Below are 24,560 nucleotides of genomic sequence, written 5' to 3' on the forward strand. Positions count from 1 at the left end.
TCCAAATGTCCCTTAAGCATAATAATTGTATCGGATTCCATCACCTCTTCTGGTCTATTAAAACAAAAACCCGTAGACACCCTTTAAAACTCCTTCTGCTCACTCTAAACCTATGCTTTCTTGTTTTTGATACCTTACCATAGGAAACGATATTCACTATCTGCCCCTCCTAATTATATAATTAGCTATCGTTAGCCTTCAGCCTCCTTCAGCAGGGAAGGGAAACCCAGCCTATCCAATCTCTTGCTACATCTTAAGTCCTCCAGTCCAGGTACCATCCAGTTGATGTTACCCATCCTGCATAGTATGGCCACACAGAGTACCAGCAGGTGGGTGGGTATGGCCAGGTGGGTGAGTAGGACATTGACAGGGCTGGATGGTCAGACTGGAGACAGTCACACAATGTGTTGCACAGTTCCAGAAGCGAAGTGTGCGATATACCTGGGAGAAGCAGAGTTCTGAACGGACTGTCTGTGAGGGAGAGATACTCAGGTTCTGACCTTCCTGCTAAGAGTCAAGCTGTGGCATCCATAATGTTACGGAGAAAGCAGGTGCAATCGATCAAAAACAGTCGTTGGAAAAAAAGTGTTCAGAAAGAGCAATTTATTTTTAATGCAAAGGGCAGCCACATTGAACTGTGTGAAGGGAGAACTGGTGCAACTAATCCCATTGTGAATGTGACAGCCGTTGAAACTATATTTCCTCTTGAAACTTTATTGTAGTAATTGCAGAAGTTGCGTTTGACCACCTGGAATGTAATTCAAAAAATATTATAGTACCATTAAAAACTAACACGGATACCATTCGGGGGTGGGGGGGAAGTATAGCTAAGCATTTTGTGCTGCTCAGCGTGGGAGGGAAGAATGGAACGGTCACGGATAAACAGGGAAGCAGAAATATTTTAGGGCAGAGCGATTTTACCTGGACAGTAATGCAGGATTGCGTGACTGGATAGTCGGCAGAAGTCATGCTTCAGTGGGTTGGCCCTGGGCTAATGTAGGGTTTGGCGAGAGAAGCGGGAGAAACCTTATTAGAATTACTGTAATCACGATACAATGCAATACAATAGAACTTTATTTATCCTAGCAGTTTGAGGAGCATCCCCCCCTCCAGGACCACATCCCATGAATCCAACTCCGCCCCCAGGACAGAGCCAGCCTTCCTGATGAGCTTGTTAATCCTGTTGGTGTCCGCGGCCTTCGCCCTGCTGCCCCAGCACACGGCAGCGAAGCAGATGACACTGGCTCCCACCGATTGGTAGAACATCTGCAACATCTTACTGCAGACGTTGAAGGAGTGGAGCCTTCTCAAAAAGTACAGTCGGCTCTGTCTGTTCTTGTGCAGAGCCTCAGCGTTCCTGGACCAGTCCAGTTTACTGTCCAGGTACACTCCAAGGTATTTGTACTCCCTGGTAAACTGCACATCCACACCATTGATGGAGACAGGGGACAGGGGTGTTCCTCTCCTCCTAAAGTCCACCAAGTCCTTAGTCTTGTCGGTGTTGAGCTGCAGGTGATTCAGCCCACATCACTCAGCAAAGCCATTGACTACACCTCTATATTCAGCTTCAGCTCTCCCACCCCCCTCACCCTCACTGATGTAGTCCACAATGGCAGAGTCATTCGAAAACTTGTGCAGGTGGCAGGAGTCAGAGTTATATCTGAAGTCCGAGGTGTAGATGGTGAGCAGGAAGGGAGAGAGGACCGTCACCTACGGGGCTGCTGTGTTGCTCGCTACCATGTCCGAGACATAATTCTATACCCTGACATATTGTGGTTATCCAGTCAAGTAGTTGATGACCCAGGACACCAATGGAGCATCCACCCGCATCTTCGTCAGTTTGCTCCCGAGCAGTGCAGGCTGGATGGTGGTAAAAGCACTAGAGAAGTAAAAAAACATGACTCTCACAGTGTTTCCTGGCTTATCCAAATAAGCATAGAAACAATGGAGCAGGTAGATGACAGCATCCTCAACCCCCATCTTTGTTTGGTAAGCGAACTGCAGGGGCTACCTTTAGGTAGAAGGTACAGGAGCCTGATGACTGCAACAACCAGGTTCAGGAATTACTACTTCCCAACAGCCATCAGGCTATTAAACCTGGCTCGGACAAAACTCTGATTATTAATAACCCATTATCTGTTATTTGCACTTTATCAGTTTATTTATTCATGTGTGTATATATTTATATTATGGTATATGGACACACTGATCTGTTTTGTAGTAAGTGCCTACTATGTTCTGTGTGCTGAAGTCAAGCAAGAATTTCATTGTCCTATCAGGGACACATGACAATAAACTTATTTGAACTTGAACTTGATCCAGATAGGGTTTAGCCAGGGGTCACAGGTGAGTGAGCACCAGCCTCTCCAGGGACTTCATGATATATGAAGTCAGCATCACTCGTCTGCAGTCATTGCGGGAGATGGGGCGTGTCATCTTTGTTACAGGAACCAGGCAGGGTATCTTCCACATCACAGGAACTCTCTCCAGGCTCAGGCTCCTGTTGAAGATATGCTGGAGTACTCTGCACAACTGGCTGGCATAATCGGGACCGGTGGCTTTGCCTGGGCAGAGTCTGCTCAGCACTTTCCTCACCTGCTCAGCCTTGATGGTCAGGTGCAACAAAGAAAGGGCAGAAGACGTGGACCACAGAATGAGGAATTCTGGTTTCCTTCATCATTGCTCAAAACGCCCCGGTCACCCATGACGCGGGAGGCTCCACCTCCACAGATAGGGAACACCATTCCTCGTTTACACGTAGATTATGCTAACGTTTATTTAGAGGTCAAGAACTTGATCTTTAATCCTCAGGCCCGAGCTCAAATGAAGAAGTTGTCAAGCAAATGGGTTTTCATTAAAAGCAGAAGCGAAACCCCATGACTTCCTGGCCAGTCACATGCAATGCCGTGCGGGAATCCCAAAGGGGAAGAGTTGGAGTGAAATCTGCCCTTGGTTGATGATATATCAAGGGACGCGGCAGTGGCCAAGTACAAGTGGCAGGAGCGAGTCGGTACCTACCGCAGCCAAGGTTCCATCACGGGGTGCGGTTGAACAGTGACCGTCGCTGAACCAAGATGTCCCAGTGCCCTAAAGGAGGAGCTGTGATCCACCACAAGGTGGTGGACGGCAAACATCGCTACAGGATTGGAGAGGTCCTGCAGAGCAAAAGCGCACGCTTTCCTTTCAGGTAAACCTTCAGCTGGGCTAACGTCCAATTTCTTTGACTAACTTAAAAATGAATGTTTTAGGAATTATTCTAATTATAACATTGTTCATTTAGGAATATATGACTGTTCTTTCGCTGTATCTTTGCATTTAACACATGAGAGGTGTGTGTTGCACCACCAGTCCAAGTCAGACTGGATCTGTCACCCATGAAAAAAACTTCCCCTCTTATGTTGTGCACGCTCATTGTAAATCCCCATTCGGTGATTTCCTGCTGAGTGAGACACGGCCCGGAGACACAAGAACTTGCAGATGTTGGGATCTTGCGCAAAACACAAAGTTGCTGGAGGAACTCAACAGGTCAGGCACTGTCTTGGCAGGGAATGGACAGGCGACGTTTCGCGACGGGAGGTTGGAAGAAAGGAGGGGGGGTGAGCAAAGCCCGGAAAATAATAGATGGAAGATAGACACAAACAGCTGGAGTAACTCAGCGGGACAGGCAGCATCTCTGGTAGATAGGCTGGGTAAATATGACAAAGATTAGAGGTGAAAAGGAGATAGAAGAATGTTAGAAAGGGCGAAGGAAAATTGGTGTGTGGCCTCGCTCTGACAATGGAGGAGACCAAGAACAGAAAGGTCAGGATAGGAATAGAAACGGGAGTTTCTAGGAATGGTTTTAGAATGGTTAACAACTGCGAGATCCCACATGCCTTGGCAGACAGGATGCAAGTGTTTGAGAAAACGGTCACCTAGTTTTGGCTTGTTCTCCCCGATGTAAAGGAGGCCACATCACCAATGCAGTAGACAAGATTGAAAAACGTGCATAAGATCCTCTGTCTCAACCTGGAATGGCTGCTGGGGTCCTCGGATGGGGGTGAGAGGGGTGGTGTAGGAACAAGTGGTCCATCCCCTGGAGTTGCGGGGGAAAGTACCTCGGGAGGGGACGGATTAGGTGGAAAGGGATATGCAAACCAAACATTGAGGAGGGGGGAGGTCTCTATAGAAAGAGGAAATAGTGGGGATGGGAAGTCACTGACCAGTGGTGGGATCAACATAAAAGCAGTGGAAATGTCTGTGAAAGGCATGCTGGAGGTGGAGATTTGTGATGTGAAATGTAAGGACCAGGGAAACTCTGTCCGGATGGAGAGTCGCGAGAGCAGAACTGCTGGTCACAGAGGAGGCATGGATGAGGGTTCATTCACATCAGCGGGGTAACCATGCTTTCTGAAGAAAGTGGACATCTTGGAGCTCTGAGAGTGGAAAGCCCACTTCTTGGGAGCAGATGGGGCAGAGACATTGAGAATAATCCTTGCAAGAGGCATGTTTGGCGGAGGTGTAGTCATGGTGGCTGTGTGTCCCAGTGGGTTCGATCGTAGAAGTCTGACCCCTGTGGTGGAGACAGGGAGATCAAGAAAAAGGAGAAAAGTGTCACAAAAGGGTCAAGAAAGGGAAGAAAAGTGTCCCCAAAGGGGAGAAGAGGGAGTTCAAGTGAATTTAAGGGCAGGGTAGGTTAGTTGTAAAGTTAATGAAATCAGTGCTTTCTAAATAGGTGCAGGAGGTGGTCCCGATATATTTGTCAATGTATCAGAGAAAGTGTAGGGGAATGGTTCTGGGATATGTTTGGTACAAGGAATGTTCAATGTAACAAACCAAAAGACCGGCACCCTCACCAGTCAACCTGCTCCTTTCCCCTCCTTCGTATACTCATCTCCATCTCTGAATTCCCCATTTTCCTGAGGAAATCCCCTTTTCATTTCACTCCTTATTTTCACATCCTCTTGCTTCCATTTCAGCTGTCATTTCCCATCTGCCAATTAAATGCCCCCAATCCTTACCTACCTATCACTTGCCAGGCTTTGTCCCACCACCACCTCTCTTTTCTAGCTTTCCTCCCCCTACTCCAATCAGGAAGAAGGGTCCTGACCTGAAACGTTACCTGTCCATCCTTTCCTGACCTGCTGAGTTCCTTCAGCACTGTGTGTTTTGCTCAATATTCCTGCATCTGCAGTCTCTCATATCACCAAGGTTTACTTTATTGAATTGAATTGAAAGACACAACATGGAAACAGACCCCACGGCCCACCAAGTACATGCAGACCATCACATTAGTTCTAGCTTAGCCCACTTTTGCAGCCACTCGCTGCACACTAAGGGTTATTTACAGAGGTCAATTAATGTGCAAATCCACTTGCCTTTGGAATGTGGGAGGAAACCAGAGCACCCGGAGAAAACCCATGCAGTCACAGGGAGAACATGCAAACTCCACACAGAGATCAGGATTGAATCCGGGTCTCTGGCGCTGTGAAGTAGCAGCTCTACCAGCTGCACCACTGTGCCACCCCATGGTTACAACTTATTACCATGGCCAGACAAATTCCTCCTCCAACCACTCACCTGGCCAACCATCGATCACCCGTTCACACTAGTTCTATGTTATCCCACTTTTACAGCCACTCCCTACACATTAGGGGCAATTTATGTCCTTGTGGAATTGAATGTGAGGCTAGCGAAAATTATAATAAATTCAGAAGATCAGCTGTTGCAATATGTGGCTGCATCGTGGAAGGACAGGTTTAGAGTAAAGGAATCAGAAAGCAGTGATGGACAAGTGGTGAAGCTGCTGTAATTACATGGGAAATTTCAGAGAGGAACTTGAAAACAGTGAGAAAGGAAGCAGATTCCAGTTTTAACTACTAGTCACCAATGTGCAAAATGTGACAGCTGAATTGAATAGAGTTCTGCTTTCTCTTGAAAGTGAGGAGAGAAGCAAGCGCTGGCCCACTAACCTCGAGCTTGGTATTGATGTGTAAGAAGGAACTGCAGATGCTGGTTTAAACCAAACCTCCCCCACCCAAGTCACACTAGCTTCTCATTTTCACCCTACAAACAGCTTACAACAGCCTGTTTCCTTTATCATTGTTACTTTTTGCATATCTTTCATTCATTGTTCTTCATCTCTCCACATCACCATCTATATTTCTCGTTTCCCTTATCCCTAACCAGTCTGAAGAAGGATCTCGACCTGAAACGTCACCCATTCCTTCTCTCCAGAGATGCTGCCTGTCCTGCTGAGTTACTCCAGGTTTTTGTGTCTAGCTTGGCATTGATATCGGTTTATTATTGTCATGTGCACCGAGATGCAGTGAGTGCAATACTTTTGTTTGCGTGTTATCCAATTAAATCAGATCATACCATACTTGAGTACAATCAAGCTCTACAGAAATACGACAGGTAGCACAGAGAGAATAATACCAGAGTACAGAATATACTTTTCCAGGGTTGTGGAGATTATTGATAGCATTACTGGAAACTCTGACAGATGTACAATTGGAATAGAGATTTAGGAAAGAGGAACAATGGAATTGGACGAGACTACCGGCACTTTGCAGTCGCATGACACGTACTTGGCAAGTGACAGCTCACCCCCAGAGCAACGGGACAGCGTTCTGCGGAAACCTTCCAAACATACGCTTTATTCCTGGTTCACACACCATGAACACACGGAGCAGGCCTGTCAACTGCACACGCCATGCGGCAGGCCCCGCTCCTCAGCAACGGTGCCCTCAGCCCCTGACACAGGGTGGGAGATTGCAACCTTCACGTGGTCCGCCCTGTTTCGACGAATGCAATCAACCTGGCGTGCACGATCAAATAAGATCAAATAGAACAAGTTGTCCGACAACTTTAGGCCGTGCACGCCATACGCAAGAAGAAGTAGAAGCCCCTGACACCAGACCCCCACAGGTAGCCACCCCACCCCGAGCCAGGGAGCGATTCATCATTGGGGGAGCATAGGTGCGGGGCAAGGACTAACATCATGTTCCTAGCCCCCTTGCTGTTCAGCACAATGGTGCACAGTGTCGTTGTGGTGCTGTTAGAGTCATAGAGCCTGCGGCGACCCAGGGTGCTAGAAGATGCCACCGTCTCTGGTGCTGTCTGTTATATCAGTGTAATCATTCACAGACACCCTCTGTCCCCATGGAACTAAACATGTAAACTGTTTTTAGAGCAAGATTGGAATGTGTTTACTGTGTGCAGATCTATTCTAAATGTATTACCCTGGTAAATAAAAATAACCATTGGTCAGTGCTGAAACCTGAATGTGCTGTTGCTGTGTGCTCATATTTTAGGAGCGGTGACCAATTGCTGCAGATAAACGGGGAGAATGTGTTGGCTTTCCCACCCGAGACCTTGGCTGAGATACTGAGAGAGAGATTCATACTGCTGGTAAGTTACAATAGATAATGGACAATAGATGCAGGAGTAGGTCATTCGACCCTTCGAGCCAGCACTGCCATTCACTGTGATCATGGTTGATCATCCACAATCAGTACCCCGTTCCTGCCTTCTCACCATATCCCCTGACTCCGCTATCTTTAAGAGCCCTATCTAACTCTCTCTTGAAAGCATCCAGAGAATTGGCCTCCACTGCCCTCTGAGGCAGATAATTCCACAGATTTACAACTCTCTGGGTGGGACAGAAAGAGAGGGAGAGAGAGAGGGAAATGGAGAGAGAAAGTGTGGGAGAGCATCAAAGATAGAGAGAGGGGTGGGGGAGAGACAGATGGCAAGAGAGAATGAGAGGATGACAAAGGGAGAGAGGGAAGAGAAAGTGGAGAGAGAGAGAGAGAGCGAGGGACGGGATGAGAGAGAGAGAGCGCAAAAGGAGAATACACACCACTGGTGAGTTTATATATATTTATATATTTATATATTTATATATATATATATATATATATATATACCTTTCCTGATCCCAATGACGGCTCGTTGATGCCGTCCACATCAAAGGCTGTATGTAAGGCTATCAAACACTGTCGCCTCATTGCTGCATTTCAGCGTATTTGATCATATCTGAAGCAAGGTTGTATCAAGGTCTGGAGCCGAGGTCCTGGCAAAATGAGCTGAGCATCAGAGCTGATTAGTCAGAGTCAGAGAGCCAGGCAGCACAGAAACTGGCCCTGCTGTCCATGAAATACCCTACCATACTAATCCCATTTACCAGCACAGGCTTTTGCTTTTTCTGCCTTGATGATTCAAGTGCTTGTCCAAATGCTTCTTCAATGCTGTCATGTGCCTGTTTCAAATATTCACTCAGTTTTGGGTAAAAGATTGATCCTCAGATTATTTCTGAAATTCTTATCCCTTTCCCTCGAGGAAACACCCTCTGGTTTTAGACGTCTTTGTTCTCTTCTAGTGACCTTTTCTCTGTCATAATTTGTATGTTTATGGAGGGGAAGGGCAATCCAATCGATCACATTGTTGACGATGCACTGATCCCAAGTGGTCATCGGGGCAATCTCTGTGCACCCATATGACCAGTGAGGTGAAATGTGTAATCCCACATAGCTAATATGGATTAATGATAATACAGGATCTTCCAACCTGAAATATCAACCTATATTTCTTTCCACAGATATTGCCAGAGCTACTGAGTTATTCCAACATTTTCTGTTTTTGTTTCAAGTTTCAAGACTCTGGCATTTTTTTATTTTCATAAAATCAGTGTTCCAATGTGGTCAGTATTGTGAAATCATGGTTTCATACAGTCAGCATTGTGAAATCAACCATCCCATGTGTTCAGCAATGTGAAATCTGCAATCATATGTAATGGGTAAACAGAAAATCAGTGATTGTGTAATTCCGGCCCTAATCTTACCCCCTTAGTCTGGTTCAGTCAAACACCGAATACAAGCACTGGTAATCAACTCTCTTTATTATCCAACACAAATACACTAACTATACGATACCTAGTCCAACACCGCGGGTCCGATCCTTGTCTCTACTCGTTCAATCCCTTCAGCCTCGTGTGAATAGAACAACTCCAGAAGATCTGCACGGTCCCAAGTGCTACCTCAGAAGATCGGCACACTCTCATGTGCTCTCCCCTCTTTTATACCTTCACGGACCCTTGGCGCGAAATACATGGCGGGGGGTGGGAGGGAGGGGGGGTGGGGCAACCCCTACTAGCCAATCATCAATAAGGGTTACAAAATACATTAATTGACAGTTCCCTAACCCAATCACAAAATATCACTTAACATTGTTTCGATAGAAAGCATTTAGTGGAAAACAGTTCCATTAAGCAAAGAAACATTCTACCAGGTAAAGTAAACAATTTGGGTAAGGCCCCTCTCCTTGACCAATTACGAGTAACTGCGTGAAGACCATGCAACATAGTTATCAATATTATTATAACCCCATCATCTCCCAATCAATCCTGAGCATGCATTTGCAGCAGGACCTAGCTGTCTCTGCAAAACCCTCATACATATTATCAATTAAAGGACATCTGGACATCAACCTGTATTCAACTTCTTCCCAGGACCCAGACACTCTGGAGCCACGATCCTCGTGGTCTTTGCAGCTTTTGCAAAGGGTGTCAAGCAGGCTTTGCAAGAGCAGAAATCCTCCATTTTGTCAGGCACCTAAATGCCCAATATTATTAATTGCATACAGATAGCAGAATGAATTCCACGATCCCATGCAATCGGCAGGGTGAAATTGTGATTTCATGCAGAGAGCAGGCTGAAATTAGTGATGATTTGCAATCGGTAGGATGAAATCAATGATCATATGTAGCTGGTTAGGTGAAATCAGTGATCACATGCAGTTAACATGAAACACAAAATTAATGATCACATATAGTTGACAGAATAAAATCAGTGATTACATATAAATAGCAGAATGAAATCCGTGATCCCATGCAGCTGACAGAGTGAAATCAGCAGTCATATGAAGTCACTATGGTGAAATCAGTGATCACATGCATTCAGTAGTGGGAAATCAGTGATTCCACAGAGCTGACAGGGTGAAATCAGTGATCACAGGCACTCGGCAGGGTTAAATCAGTGATCACAGGGTGCTGTATATGAATATGAAGTTTTCCAGAGTCAGCTATAAGCAGATGGGAAACTCAGATGGCCTCTAACTCCATGGACTGCCGACTCAGCAAGATTTGTGAGTTCTGCCCATGTTGATTACAGGAACATAGAACAGGAAACATGAAGTTAGAATGTGCAACATACTTGTGTTCCAGACAACCTGAACAGGGCACGTTATGTATTAACAGCAAGCTTTATGTTTCTGTAAGTGCAGACTCTTCACAGTCCCAGCATCAAGACAGCGTCAGCTGAGCCCAGCGAGGATGTGGGCCCAGTGTACCAGCCGTACAACAAGCAAGAGACCCAGCTCCAGTTCAGCTTAGCCATGGTGCAGAAGAATGACGGCTGCGAGAGCTTGGCTTCAGTCCATAACAATGACGCTACCATCGGGGGGAAGGATGGGACCTGCCCAGCTCCAGAAACACCCCCCACACCTCTGAACAGCCCACAGCCCAGCAGCGTGGGAGAGGAAAATGGAGGGGTGGTGTGTGACAAGGATGAGGCACGGGTATTGCTGGTGGCACTCAATCACTTTTCGGTTTCCGTTGTCCGGGCTCGGGGCCCTCACTGCTCCTCGGGAACACTGTGCCCAGTGTGCAAGCAGGAGGAGTGTGAAATACAGAATGTGAATGTCAGCACAGATCCCAAATCAGAGGTCTTCTACCTAAAAGGTTAGTAATTTTGTTACAGCTAATGCTTGGGAGATACTTGGGCAGAGGCAAGCTGATGCTGTGCTAATGACTCATAATTGGGTGAAAAATGCCTTAACCGTTGAATCCAAAACTGGAGCCTGCCTGGAGGTGTGTAGTACCCCTCAGTTTGGATTTGGTAGATCCACTGAGCTGTGTTTGAGGGCCCCGGTAAAGGTGCAAGGAGGCTGGCACTGTATAATAGATACCGAACGTTGATTGATAAGCCAATGTTCATAGCCAATGTGCTACTGCTATCAGAGAGTTTTTGGTCACAGTTTCTCCAAACTCACCTCAGTTGAAAATCTAAGGCAGCAGTTTGCTTCTCAATAATTCTCTGATAACTGCTCTTCACAAGTATATTATTCCTCTACCATGGTGCATTTCTACCAGTGGAAGTGGCAGCTCTGAAGACAGTTCCCAGCTTCACCACCCTAATGACTCCAGCATCAAAAGGTATTATCAAAACTAGGGTTAGATTTGGGATTGTTATCATAGAGCCATACAGTGTGAAAACTGGTCCTTCGCCCCAACTTGCCCATGCCGACCAACATGCTCCATCCACACCAGTCCCACCTGTGTGCATTTGGTCCAAATCCCTCTAAATCTATCCTATCCACGTACCTAAATGCTTCTTAAAAGTTGCGATAGTACTTGCCTTGATTACCTCCTCTGGCAGCTCGTTCCATTCACCCACCACCCTTTGTGTAAAAACGATACCCCTCAGGTCATCACCTGACAATTTATAAGCCTATTCTACAATAACCAGCAGAATGACCCGGACAATGATTGTGCTGTTTGATGCTGACTTTACTGCTGATAAAATCACTGACGTCTTCAGTAATGGTTGCAAGTGTGCTATGAATCAGAGAAGTGTAAAAGAGATCGGACAGTTCAGAACAGGAAAAAAAGCAATTTCAATCCACGGATATTAAAGTAAAGTAAAGTAAACTTTATTGTCAATTCAAATAATGCAACAAGTAGTTACACAGAGGATTGAAATTGCGTTTCCCCATACTCCAATGTGCAAGTAATATTTATAACACAGACAGACAATATACCAATAAAGATAGACAATGGACATATACATTATATAATATATACACAGTGTGCCAGAGTGTAGTAACATTTTGAGGTATGTTATTAAGGTGCAATAATAAAAGGTGCAATATAGAAAAGTGCAAATAGCATACTGCAGACATTGAGTTAAAGTTAATTTGACAGTCAGTTGGTCTTTGTTTGTGTAATGTTCATGGAATTTTCTTGAGTGTGTTGAGTAGTCTGATGGCCTGAGGGAAAAAGCTGTTTTTGAATCTGGTGGTTTTGCTCCGCATGCTGCGGTAACGCTTGCCGGATGGTAGGAGGGTGAACAGTTTGTGTGCTGGGTGGGTGGTGTCTTTGATGATATTGGTTGCTCTCTTGCGACAGCGAGATGGGTATAAGTCCTGGATTGTTGGTTGGGGTGATCTAGTGATCTTCTCCGCTGTCCTCACCACTCTCTGTAGGGCCAAAGTCCAAAATTAAATGCTGCCTTCCGTGGTAAGGACAGGATTTTGTTTTTTCTTTATTTTTATTGTCACATCCGAGATACAGTGAAAAATGTTTTTTGCATGGTAACCAGTCAAATCATACTATACATGAATACAATCAATTCAAGGGCAAGTACACCAGGCCCTGCAAAGAGAAAAAACACCAGAAAGGATTTGCATTATAGCGTAACAATTACAGAGAAAGTGCAATGGCTGCAATGGGGCAGGTTGGGAGATCACTGCTACTCCCTTAGCTGATAAGAGAACCATTAGGTTGTCTGCTAACAGTGGGAAAGAAACTGCTCCTGAATTTGCTGGTACATGCTTTCAAGTGTTCATATCTTCTGCCCAACAGGAGAGGGGCGAATAGGGAATGACTCGGGAGTAAACCAGGGTAGTTGATTATGCTGGCTGCACTCCCGCGGCAGCATGAAGTGTAGATGGAGTAGATGGTGGGGAGGCTGGTTTGTGTGATGGACTGGGCTACATCCATAACTCTGCAATCTCTTGCAGTCTTTGGCAGAGCTGTTGCCAAACCAAGCTGTGATGCACCCCACTAGGATGCTTTCTGTGGTGCATCTGCTGAAATAGGTAAGCGTCTTTGAACATGCCAAGCTTCTTTTCTCTTGCGTGGAAGTAGAGGAATTGGTGTGCTTTTCTGGCCAGTAGTAGAAACATAGAAAATAGGTGCAGGAGTAGGCCATTCGGCCCTTCGAGCCGTAATGTGTAGTAATGTGTATTGGACCAGGACCAATAATTGATGATATTTACGGCTGGGAACTTGAAGCTCTCAAGCATCTCCACATCATCACTATACTGGGGCATATACACCATCTCATTCCCTGAAGTCAATGACGGGCTCCTCCGTCCTGCTGACATTGAAGGACAGGTTGTTATCTTGACACTATGTTAACATTTTCCCTCTCTCCTTCCTGCACTCTGATTTGTCATTGTTTGACATCTGGCCCACTATGTTGATTTCATTGGCAAACTTGTAAATGGAGTTGGGCCATAATAGGGTCGCACTGTCGTGAGTGTATAGGGAGCATAGTGAGAGGCTGGGAATACAAACATGCTGGGCACCGGCATTTAGAATTATCATGGCGAATGTTTTGACACCTATCCTCATTGCCGTCTATGGGTCAGAGGTAGGCAGGTCCAGGAATTTGGGATGAGCCGAAGGGCTTGTTTCCAAACTGTATAGCTCTACTTCATTGTTCAGAAGACTACGGAAACCAGCATTTCTCCAACAACTCTTACCAACGTCTACAGATGTACCATATAAATCATCCTATTGAGATGAATCACAGCTTGGTTTGACAACAGCTCTTCCTAAGACAGCAAGAAATTTCAGAAAGTTGTGGATGTAACACACTCCAACACACACACCAGTCTCCCCACCATCGACTCCTTTTATACTTCACACTGCCTTGGGAAAGCAGCCAATTTACAACCCAATGCTTTATTTTAGATTAATTTAGAGATTATAGCGTGGAAACAGGTCCTTCACCACATCAAGTCCACGCCGACTGGCGATTCCCACACATTAACACTATCCTGCACACACTAGGGACTATTTACACTTATACCAAGCCAATTAACCTACACACCTGTACATTTTCAAGTGTTCATATCTTGTGGAAGGAAACCAAAGATCTCAGAGAAAACTCACGTGGGGAGATGTACAAACTCCGTACAGACGGGATCGAACCCAGGTCCCTGGCGCTGCAAGTGCTGTAAGGCAGCAACTCTACTGCTGCGCCACTGCTGCTCGTCTCTGTAGCTGGAAGGTTGGAATGCTGCACTATTGTTTTTTTATCTTTAGACTACCTGGTGGACTTTGATTTGACCGGATAACATGCAAGCAATGTTTCACTGTATCACAGTACACGTGACAATAATACCAATACCAAAACAAAGAATTACTTTGGTTCCATGGCTGCAATGCACATGTGGCGTACTTTACAAAATAAAACCCCAGTGAAACTAGGAGGCCAATCAGACAATACGTGGACAGTTAAATGAGAGAAGTGTTAGTGAGGAGACGTGTTTCAGGCAGGAAATTGTTGTTGAAGTTAGACAAATGTTTCAGTTTGACTGTTAAACAGGAAATGGTCTAGGCTGGTAAATGACATCACATGGCCTCCACAGTCGCTGTTAGTCACTACATAGTGTATCAGTTGACTCTGCACCCGATTAACTGGAAAGCACATTGGCTCCTGGTTCCAGGAGTCAGTGAAGTCTGACTGTCAAAAAAAACTTTCAAAATCTTTCATGGTTGAGAAATGTTAAAATAAATCCCAAACTAAGTTCATTGCTGTCAGTCTGATGTCACATCTCCATTTCCACAGGGATCTGGGCTGTTCACTGTTTTCTCATCTACTGCAAGGCATGGTGCATACACACAGATTCTTACTCTGCTCAAACTTCAGTGGCAATGCACCTTGCATGAGTTTAATGAAACACTTTTAATACAATGATCTATAGTTACACAAATGTAAAGTATGTTTACAATGGTGCTTTGGTGTCCAAAAGTTTTAGGAGCAGAATTAGGCCATTTGGCCCATCAAGTCTACCCCGCTATCCAATTATGGTTGATCTATCTTTCCCTCTCAACCCCATTCTCCTGCCTTCTCCCTATAACCCTTACTTATCAAGAATCTATCAATCCCCACCTTAAAAATATCTTTTAAAGATGTACAAATGAATGTCAGAATTTATACTTCGTTATTTCTGCACTGAAAAGATTTCTCCAGCTCTCAAGATGTGATTCAACTTTCACTAAAGTGGTAGTTTTCCCTGATGAAATCAGGCAATGGTGGCGAATTAATGTTGCACCTGATGCATGTTTTTGGGCAGTTTTGTAAACTTTCCTGAGCTACATTTGGTCCTATCTGTTCATTTGCCAGCCTCTCAATAATAAGAACTATCAGAGAATTACAGCTTCCTTGTAGGAATCCGTGACTGAAGCCTTTAAGAGAAATTCTGTAGACAAAGGACTCTGTGTACTGAATGGTTTCAGGATGTAACCCAAGGCTGATCAGATAGCCCAAACATTCAATGGGAGCAACATGGCTCTTGCTTTCCCCAGTATTGTGTATGTTTTCATGCAGGAAACAATCCTTTTAATTAAATATGGAACCTCCAAAACATGATTGACCTCTCAATCTCAAATGCCGCTTGTATATTAAGATCCATTATTTACAATAACCTATTTATCTTCTGTAGAAGAGGCATCTCCCAACGAATGCTGTGGGATGATAATGAAATTAATGAATAGCGATTGTCCATTTCTGATTCACAACGAGCGAGACCAGTACTTGCGACCTGGGGTCTGCCGCAGAAGAATAGTCCTTAGTCGGCAGAATTCCGAGTCTGGTAAGTAGCAATATTTAAACTAATGTTCCCATGTCATGAACATGCTGTCATGATCACTGCATCCCGAAAATGTTATTGGATTTCAAGTACATCTGCCAGGTAGGAAAATTCCTCATCGTAGTTGGTAATTGTTGCCACTTAACCTGAGGCAAACTTGTCTCCTTCCAGCCTCTCAATGTTTATCACAAGAAAGCGCCAATACAACTTGCAGAGCCACAGTCACTCAGCATGGAAACAGGCCCTTTGGCCCAACTCATCCATGCTGACCAAGATGCTCATCTAAATTAGTCCCATTACAATACAATACAATACAATTCAATTTATTGTCATTTGGACCCCTTGAGGTCCAAACGAAATGTCGTTTCTGCAGCCATACATTCCAAACAAATAGACCCGAGACACAACATAATTTACATAAACATCCATCACATTGCTGTGATGGAAGGCCAAAAAAACTTATCTCTCCACTGCACTCTCCCCCCCGATGTCAGTGTCAAAGTCAAAGCCCCCGGCGGGCGATGGCGATTGTCCCGCGGCCATTAAAGCCACGCCGGGTGATGCAAGGTCGCACACCGGGTTCTTGGTGTTGGAGCCCCCGGCGTGCGCTCGCAGAGTCCCGCAGCCATTCCAAGCCGCGTGGGGCGATGGTGTAAGGCCCCGCTCCAGGTAATCTTCAACCCCGCAACTCGGGCGGGAGAAGTCGCCGTTGCGGGAGCCCCGAAAAGCGGTCTCCCTCCAGGGACCCGCGGGTTCCCGGTGCCGCCGTCCGCCAAACCCGCAGTTGCAGCCTCCGAATCTCCGGGGGTCGGGTCGCAGCAGCGTTCACCACAGCTCCACCCGCTCTGGACTCGGCCAGCTCCGCGACGGTGAGGTGAGTAGTCGGTATTCCTGTTGGAGGCCGCTCCTCGTTGCAGCCCCAACGACAACGGAGACCCGACAAAGAAAAGGTCGGGTCTCCCGTGCAGGGAGAGATTTAAAAGTTACCCCCTCCCCCCCCCCACACACATACCCCAACAAAAAATAACAAAAACTACATAAAAACATAGACCTTTCCATAACCTTTCCCATCCATGTACCCGTCCAAAAAACATTTAACAGTTGTTATTGTACCCAAAGATCTTATAGCGGGCTCCGCTATAGGATCTTTGATTGTACCTTCATCACCCGCTTCCTCGGTGTGAAAAAAGTTGCCTCTCAGGTTCCTCTTGCATATTTCTTCTCTTACCTTATACCTGTGCCCTCTAGTACTTGATTCCCCAACCCTGGGTAAAAGACTGCATTCATTCACTCTATCTATGCCTCTCATGATGATTTTATATGACATCTATAAGATCATCCCCAGCTTCTGTGTTCCAAAGAATAAATTCCTAGCCTGGCCAACTGCTCTGTATAATTCGGTCCCACAAGTCTTGGCAACATCTTTTTCTAGACTCTTTCCAGCTTAACAGCAGGGTAACCATAACTGAACACAATACTCCAAATGCACAAACTTCTGCCTTATTAGTCACCTTAGTTGTTGGAAACTTCTTCAACACTACTTAATGTTCTTAAAACACCTGACTAATTTCAACTCTGACCACTTCTCAGCTCTGTCCATTTCATGTCAGGTGCTAAAGCCAGTGCTCTGTGACCCCTGAGAATGCTGGTGTGGGCAGAAATACACAATAGCATCGCCTCTAGTACAGACCAACCTGTTTATTACCCTGACTTCCATTGCAGAGCTGGTCGTAACAATGCCAAGCATTGGCCTGGATCACAGGGCTTGAAAGGCAATATGTTGCAGCTGGAGCTCTGTAAGGCAGGAGGGGTTGAAGAGGGAGGACCTCAAGGTTTGTCACGATGCACCAGAGGCCTCGGTAGAGGAGGAGGGAGATGACGGGATGTACTTCATCTCCAGGAGGGCAGGAGGCCCTACAGGCAAACTCTCCAAAGCCTGAGAACAGATTGACAGCAATAGTGCCTGAAGTCCAGCCTCAGGCACCTGGCTAGACTTAGTACTGCCAGAAGTTCAACAGCCTTAAACACATGGTCAGGGCCAATGGGCGCATTAGAAGTCATAAACCAACTGCAGTAATAGTCCCAGGCACATCCAGCACCCACCTGTTAACCACATAATATAATCATATAATCAACATTGGAACAGGCTCTATGGCCCTCTGAGTCTACACCAGTCATCAAATACCCAGTTACACTAATCCCTTTTTATTCTCCCACATGGACCTCAACTGCCCTCACTCACCTGCACACAGGGAAATGTGCATCAGCCAATTAACCTATAAACCTACCCACAGCCATGTCTGGGATGTTGGAGTGAATCGTAACACCTGGAGAAAGTTATGCAGTCACTGTGGAACGAGCAAACTCCATGTGGACGGCAGCCAAAGTCAAGATGGAACCTGTGTTGCTGAAGCTGTGAGGCAGCGGCTCGACCTTGTGCCTCAGCATTTGTCTGAGAGTAACATAGACCAATCCCGCCATTTTGTACAACGCTCCCCCATTTCCAAGGGCTGACAGGACTTTCCATTGACCTAGATGTGGACCTCCGTCATCTGAGGAAGACAGCAAGTCTCTGCACAGGGGAAGAGTCATCAGATCTGAGCTCAGCTCTTGGTCTCCTGTACTCTGGCAGAGTGGTTTAGATAGGGTCGACTGCGGAAAACCTTTCTCATATCAAAGATATATAAAACCAATAGCGCCTGAAGGCCGAATAGCCTAATTCCATGCAGTATGATTCTATGAGTTACCGTGGCCCTGTCTGGGCCCCTCAGCACATACAGGACTCTCCCACTGAAGTGTCCACACAGAGGCTCTCCCTGCATTGGGAGGAAGATTGCCCTTTATTATGCAATCTCTGTGACCCACGGGCTGAATCCCTCACGCCATCTCATCCTGACAGCCACACTGGTCGTGAGGAGCAGCAAGAGTTATATTCCACATCTGGAGGGAATGACTGGGGTGAAGTAGGTCATTGATTATGTTGGTGCTTAGAAGTTGGCAGCATGTAGTGTGGATGGAGTCATTGGTGGGGAGTCTGGTCTTTATACCCAAACCAAGCTGGGATGCAATCTGACGATATGCTTTATACAGTGCATGTGCAGTAACAGTATTTGGAGTCATGCTGAATTTCTTCAGTCTCCTGAGGAAGTAGAGTCATTGGTGCCTTCTTGACTGTCGCTTCATTGTGGTTTGTTCACCACAGATCGTTGGTAATATGTACACCAAGGAACGAAGCACTCAACCATTTAATTATCAGCACCATTGATGCTAATTGAGGATCTACTCCACCAGGCTTTCAAGTCAATCACTATCTCCCTTGTCTTGCTGACATTGACGGATGTCCTGATGTCATGTTACTATCTTCTTCCTTTACTCCATCTCATCATTGTTTGTGGTCCAGCCCACCAAATGGTGGCATCTGCAAACTTGCAGATGGAGTTAGAGCCAAATTTAGCGTTGATGGTCAAGGGGAGCCACTGTCTAAGTTCAGTGGTCAGCTCTGGAAGTTCCACAGCTCCACAGATTCACATTGTCTCTTTCCCAAGGCAGAAGAATCGAGAACTAGAGGGCAGGGTTAGTGTGCAGTCACACATGGCTGCCTCTGGGAAATATAGTCACTCCACTGTCATTGAATGTTGTCTAGATGGTCTTTAGCAAGGCCTTTGACAAGGTCCCACCAGACTGGAGGGTTAGATCGCATGCAATCCAAGGTGAGCTATCGACTGGATTCAACATTGGCTTGGAGGAAGGAGTCAAAGGCCCGGAATTGAGGACTGATGGCACTGAATCTTCAGAATGGTCCTACCTTCAGAGGTGTGGACACTGATCATTTGTTCAGTGTAGTCAAGGTTGAGTTCGATATAATGGGAGGATGGGAAAAAGATGGAAGGTCAATCATGACCTTCCAGCAGGAGACCGGGCAGCCCACTCATCCCATTTCTTCCATTGTTTCAAGATGCTGAGAGAAGGGGAAGGGAGCAGAGAGGGTCAGGCGACAGAGATGATGACAATGCAGGCTGATCGAAGCTGGAGATGGGAGACGGAATGAAACCAAGGAGTGGACAGGGAGATGTAAGTGGGGAAAGTGATCTTTATCTGAAATCACACGGTGAAAGTCAGAGATCAGGCCTGCCCATGTAAGACAAATCAGATAGATACTGATGGACACGGGTCTTGGATTTGACAGATGAAATCCAGCAGGTTATTTTACTATTAGTCGCATGTGTGTGTGTGTTTCTCCTTTGTTAAACGAATGTGCTCACTTAGATCTGAAACAAGATGTGGAGAACCATCTAGAGGAGATTAATCATTCTCGTGGCAACACTCTGGTTGTGACCAACTTTTATTACCTTCACAGCCCAGATGACCATCTTTTATTATAAATCCAATAAAATACCCAATCCGTATCATGGGCTGCCAGTCGTGCTGAAGTTCTCCAACACCAACTGTTTTCTGATGTGTCACAGTGAGGAGCCTAAGATACTGCTCAGGATAGAGGTAAGTGAGCGTGAAGAAGGGATTGGATTTGTGCTTTGCTCAGTCTACCATGTGGGCAAACTCACAGCCAAGTTGCTCAGTCGCAAACTGAACCAACATGTAAAAATTATGGGAAGGAGAAGGAGCATCCATTGTCTGCCATGTACAGAGCATTATCATGGAATAGAACAGTATTGAAGCAGGCCCTTCGGCCCACCAATCTGTGTTAATCATCATCCACCTACCCTAATCCTATTCTACTTCCCCCACATTCCTATCAACTCACCCCAAATTCGACCACTCCCCCCACACCACAGGTAACTTAGAGCGGCCAATTACTGACCCATGCATCTTTGGGGTGTGGAGGAAACCAGCACGCCCAAAGGAAACTCACACAATCGTAGGGAGAACATAAAAACTCCATACAAACAGAACCGAAGGTCTAGGATTGTACCCGGCTAGGTGGAGTTGTGGAGCAGTGAATCTATCAGCTGCACCACTATTACCCAGACACACGTACAGGTCCATACTAAGAGAGCATGAGGTTCCAATGCAGGTGTTGAAACCTTTGCAAATACCCTTTCACCATCTCCAGTGCATTTTGTATCCATACAACAATGTGAACATTCTCATTATAGTATTTTATTTAGGAAGTGATTATCACTAGCAAGATCAGAAGTGTTCCCGATGTCCACCTATCCTGGTGAAGGTTACGATGAGCAATTGAAGAACACCTGGGTGTTGTTATGGAGGGAGTTCCAGGATTTAGATCTAATAATATCAAAAGGATGGTGATTTTGAAGTCAGAACAGTGGGTAGGTTGCAGCTGATGTGGTCTCAGCACCACCCACTGCACCACTGTGCTGCCTTTTAGCTAAAATGCAGTTACCACGTACCAATTGAGCAGAGGACAGAATGAGCACTAATTGTTCCATTATTACTAATTCTGATACTTTGCCCAGATTATCAGACAATCTTCTGCTTTTCAGTATTTCAGTTCCCTAACAGAAAACTATCCAAGTATAGGTTTCGTCTTTAATCCACATGTTCATGTAATATTTCTCTCATTCATGCTTGTCATTTTGAATTCCTGAGACCAATTTAAAGTTTAGATGTTTTTGAGTAAGTCATTTTTCACACAGAGAGTGGTGAATCTCTGGAATTCTCTGCTACAGAAGGTAGTTGAGGCCAGTTCATTGGCTATATTTAAGAGGGAGTTAGATGTGGCCCTTGTGGCTAAAGGGATCAGGGGGTATGGAGAGAAGGCAGGTACAGGATACTGAGTTGGATGATCAGCCATGATCATATTGAATGGCGGTGCAGGCTCGAAGGGCCGAATGGCCTACTCCTGCACCTATTTTCTATGTTTCTATGTCATTCCTGCATTGGCTTGCCAACTCACCTGTATCTGATTGTAGATTGATGGATCATGAGGAAAGTGCACCTTTAAGCCGGCAGGTTGAAACATTCAATGGAAGTGTAACGTAATGTTACACTGCAGACGAGAGCTTAGGGCAGGGGATCAAAATTCTGCTCAAAGTGGCAGGTTTTATGAATAACTTTGAAGAGAAGGAGAAGGAGAAACAGGCTTGGCCCAACTTGCCCATTCTGACCAAGATGCCCCTTCTATGCTGGTGCCACCTGCCTGTGGTTGGCCCATATCCCTAAACCTTTCCCATCCAGGTACCTGTCCAAATGTATTTTAAGTGTTGTTATAGTACCTCCTCTGGCAACTCGTTCTATATAATCACCACCCATTGTGTGAAAAAGTTGCTTCTCGGCTTCATTTTAATTCTTTCCCCTTCTCACCTTAAATCTATGTTCCCGGGTTGTTGATTCCCCTCTTCTGGGTTAAAGAACGAGGGAGTGATGGAGAGTGGTTAGTTTAGTTTAGTTATGAGATACAGCGTGGCCACAGGCCCTTTGGCCCACTGAGTCTGTGCCAACCAGCGATCCCCGCACATAAACACTATCCTACACACACTAGAGCCAATTTACATATATACCAAGCCAATTAACCTGTACATCTTTGGAGTGTGGGAGAAAACCCACACAATCACGGGGAGAATGCACAAACTCCATACAGGCATCACCCATAGTCGGGATCGAACCGACTGCAGGGCAGCAACTCTACCGCTGCGCCACTGTGCCACTGCTAACTGTGTAAATGAGAGAGGGAGATGGAGAGAAAGAGAGACAGAGAGAGAGAAAGATGGGAGGAGGGAGAGGGAGATGGAGAGCATGGGAGATGCAGGAGAGATGGAAACAGATGGAGTAGAGTGAGAGACAGAGATGGAGAGAGAGAGAGAGAGAGAGAGAGAGAGAGAGAGAGAGAAATTTGGGCAGTGAATTCCAGCGTACAGGGTCTTGAAATCCGAAGGCTCCAGTCAACAGAGAGACTAAATTTGCAAATGATGAGAAGAGAATGGCCCATATTTCATGAGGATGCTGGAGGGGGTTACAGATGGCTGAGAAGGGAAAACTTGTTGGGGCTGTGTCGCAGTACGTGGTCTGTAAGGACAGAGAAGATGGATTTGGGATGTATCAGAGTTGGGGGGAAGTTAATGGAAGTTTGCTGGCTTTGGTTCAGTTTCTGGCATTGGCTGACCGGCAGATGTCCTTCAATCACAGGAATGCAGCTCTGAGTCTCTGAAGAAGATTACAGAGGGGAGCCTGAAATGGCGTTTCATCTTCTACATGAAGGAGCAGCAAGATGGTACCCTCAGCTTCGAATCGGCTCAGTACCCAGGCTGGTTCATCAACAACCAGTGGAACGATAAGAGGGCTGAAATGAAAAGAACCGTGGAAGAAACGCTAAATGCAGATTTTATATTTATTTTACTGAAAGTATGAGTTTTGATGGTCATAGGGAATAAAATTACTCTGCTAATTTACCTTTGCTGACTAGTGAAGATAGAAACATAAAAATTAGGTGCAGGAGTAGGCCATTCGGCCCTTCGAGCCTGCACCACCATTCAATATGATCATGGCTGATCATCCAACTCAGTATCCCGTACCTGCCTTCTCTCCACACCCTCTGATCCCCTTAGCCACAACTAACTCCCTCTTAAATATAGCCAATGAACTGGCCTCGACTACCCTCTGTGGCAGGGAGTTCCAGAGATTCACCACTCTCTGTGTGAAAAAAGTTCTTCTCATCTCGGTTTTAAAGGATTTCCTCCTTATCCTTAAGCTGTGACCCCTTGTCCTGGACTTCCCCAACATCGGGAGCAATCTTCCTGCATCTAGCCTGTCCAACCCCTTAAGAATTTTGTAAGTTTCTATAAGATCCCCTCTCAATCTCCTAAATGGCACTAAATGTTCTGGAACTGATTCATCATGGATTCAGTCCACTCTCCACTCTCCCACCTACTCACCCCCACAGTTTAAAGCAGCAAACTGATCTGCACCCCAACCCTACCCCACCAGCAGACAGGTGTGCGCAGCGAGGCAGAGTTGACTCCAACCATCCAGGAGGCATCAGGTAGCGCATCTGTGGATATACCCCAGGAATACCCGCTGCTTGCTGGCTGATAAAGGCTTTTCACAATTTTTAAATGACAGCTATTGAAATAGATTTAAACACTCAATAAATAATATTTATTAAACTGACTTCGAAATATTTATTTAAGCATTATTTCAATGTTTTTAATTATTTGTCAGAATATTTAAGTAATTAGAAACCTACAGGCTATTCCCGGGTAACGAATGGGTTCTGTCTTTACTGGCATCCATTAACTCTCTTGCAATGTGTTCCAGCATTCACCACTCTCTGGGTGAAGAAGGTTCCCCTCAGATCTCACTGTTCACATTCCTACTTACTTGCTGTTAACTGACATCATTTGTGGGGCAGCTGCTGGAATCTATTAATGTTGCTAGATTCATTGACCATAGACAGCTGGGTCTCTCTGCACACCAACACCTTTCAATCCATCAGCATTAAAAAATACTCTGTATTTCCACGTCTTCTACCCAAGTTTCATTTTTCCACATTATATTCCATCTGATGTGCTCTTGCCGATTCACTTACCTCATAGTCATATCCCACTAAACTGTCTCCACATCCTCTGAGCCCACACTGCCATCTAGCTTTGAATCTTTGTATTATTTATTTTTTTAGGGGGAGATAGTAAAGAATTTGTATTATTTGACGCAATAATGTAGTTAGTAATTTGACTTGTTTTAGGCCTGATTTATTTAATCATTTATGTAGCCAGTGAACTGTTGGCTGTGTTCCCTGTGAGAACTCAGTGCCGGATTTACGTATAAGCTAAACAAGCTATAGTTTAGGGCCCCCACTTTCTAGGGGGCCCCCACTTTCTAGGGGGCCCCCACTTTCTAGGGGGCCCCCACTTTCTAGGGGGCCCCCCGAAAAAATTGATGGGCCTCGAGGTCTAGGGGGGCCTCCGGCCAAGGCAGAACACCTACCGTTCAACTCTGGG

At 45.7% G+C, this 24,560-nt stretch overlaps 1 protein-coding gene across 1 annotated transcript; it reads left to right on the top strand.

Moving 5' to 3' along the window:
- The first annotated feature begins 2,924 nt into the window (after positions 1 to 2,924).
- LOC116980568 lies at positions 2,925 to 24,222 on the top strand. The gene is made up of 7 exons (XM_033032920.1): positions 2,925 to 3,187; positions 7,296 to 7,392; positions 10,264 to 10,720; positions 15,496 to 15,645; positions 20,000 to 20,139; positions 22,750 to 23,031; positions 23,427 to 24,222. The coding sequence occupies exons 1-6, from the start codon at positions 3,075 to 3,077 to the stop codon at positions 22,969 to 22,971; spliced, it is 1,179 nt and encodes a 392-aa protein (XP_032888811.1). The 5' UTR covers positions 2,925 to 3,074; the 3' UTR covers positions 22,972 to 23,031; positions 23,427 to 24,222.
- The last annotated feature ends 338 nt before the right edge of the window (positions 24,223 to 24,560 follow it).

The sequence above is a fragment of the Amblyraja radiata genome, chromosome 14 (genome assembly GCF_010909765.2).
Source record: "Amblyraja radiata isolate CabotCenter1 chromosome 14, sAmbRad1.1.pri, whole genome shotgun sequence".
In the NCBI taxonomy this organism is placed as follows: Eukaryota; Metazoa; Chordata; class Chondrichthyes; order Rajiformes; family Rajidae; genus Amblyraja; species Amblyraja radiata.

Excerpts from the sequence above, each read along its gene's own strand:
- LOC116980568 (XM_033032920.1), top strand. The coding sequence starts at position 3,075 with ATGTCCCAGTGCCCTAAAGGAGGAGCTGTGATCCACCACAAGGTGGTG. Across the intron at positions 3,188-7,295 it reads AGCGCACGCTTTCCTTTCAG|GAGCGGTGACCAATTGCTGC; the intron begins GTAAACCTTCAG and ends CTCATATTTTAG. Across the intron at positions 20,140-22,749 it reads AGATACTGCTCAGGATAGAG|GAATGCAGCTCTGAGTCTCT; the intron begins GTAAGTGAGCGT and ends CTTCAATCACAG.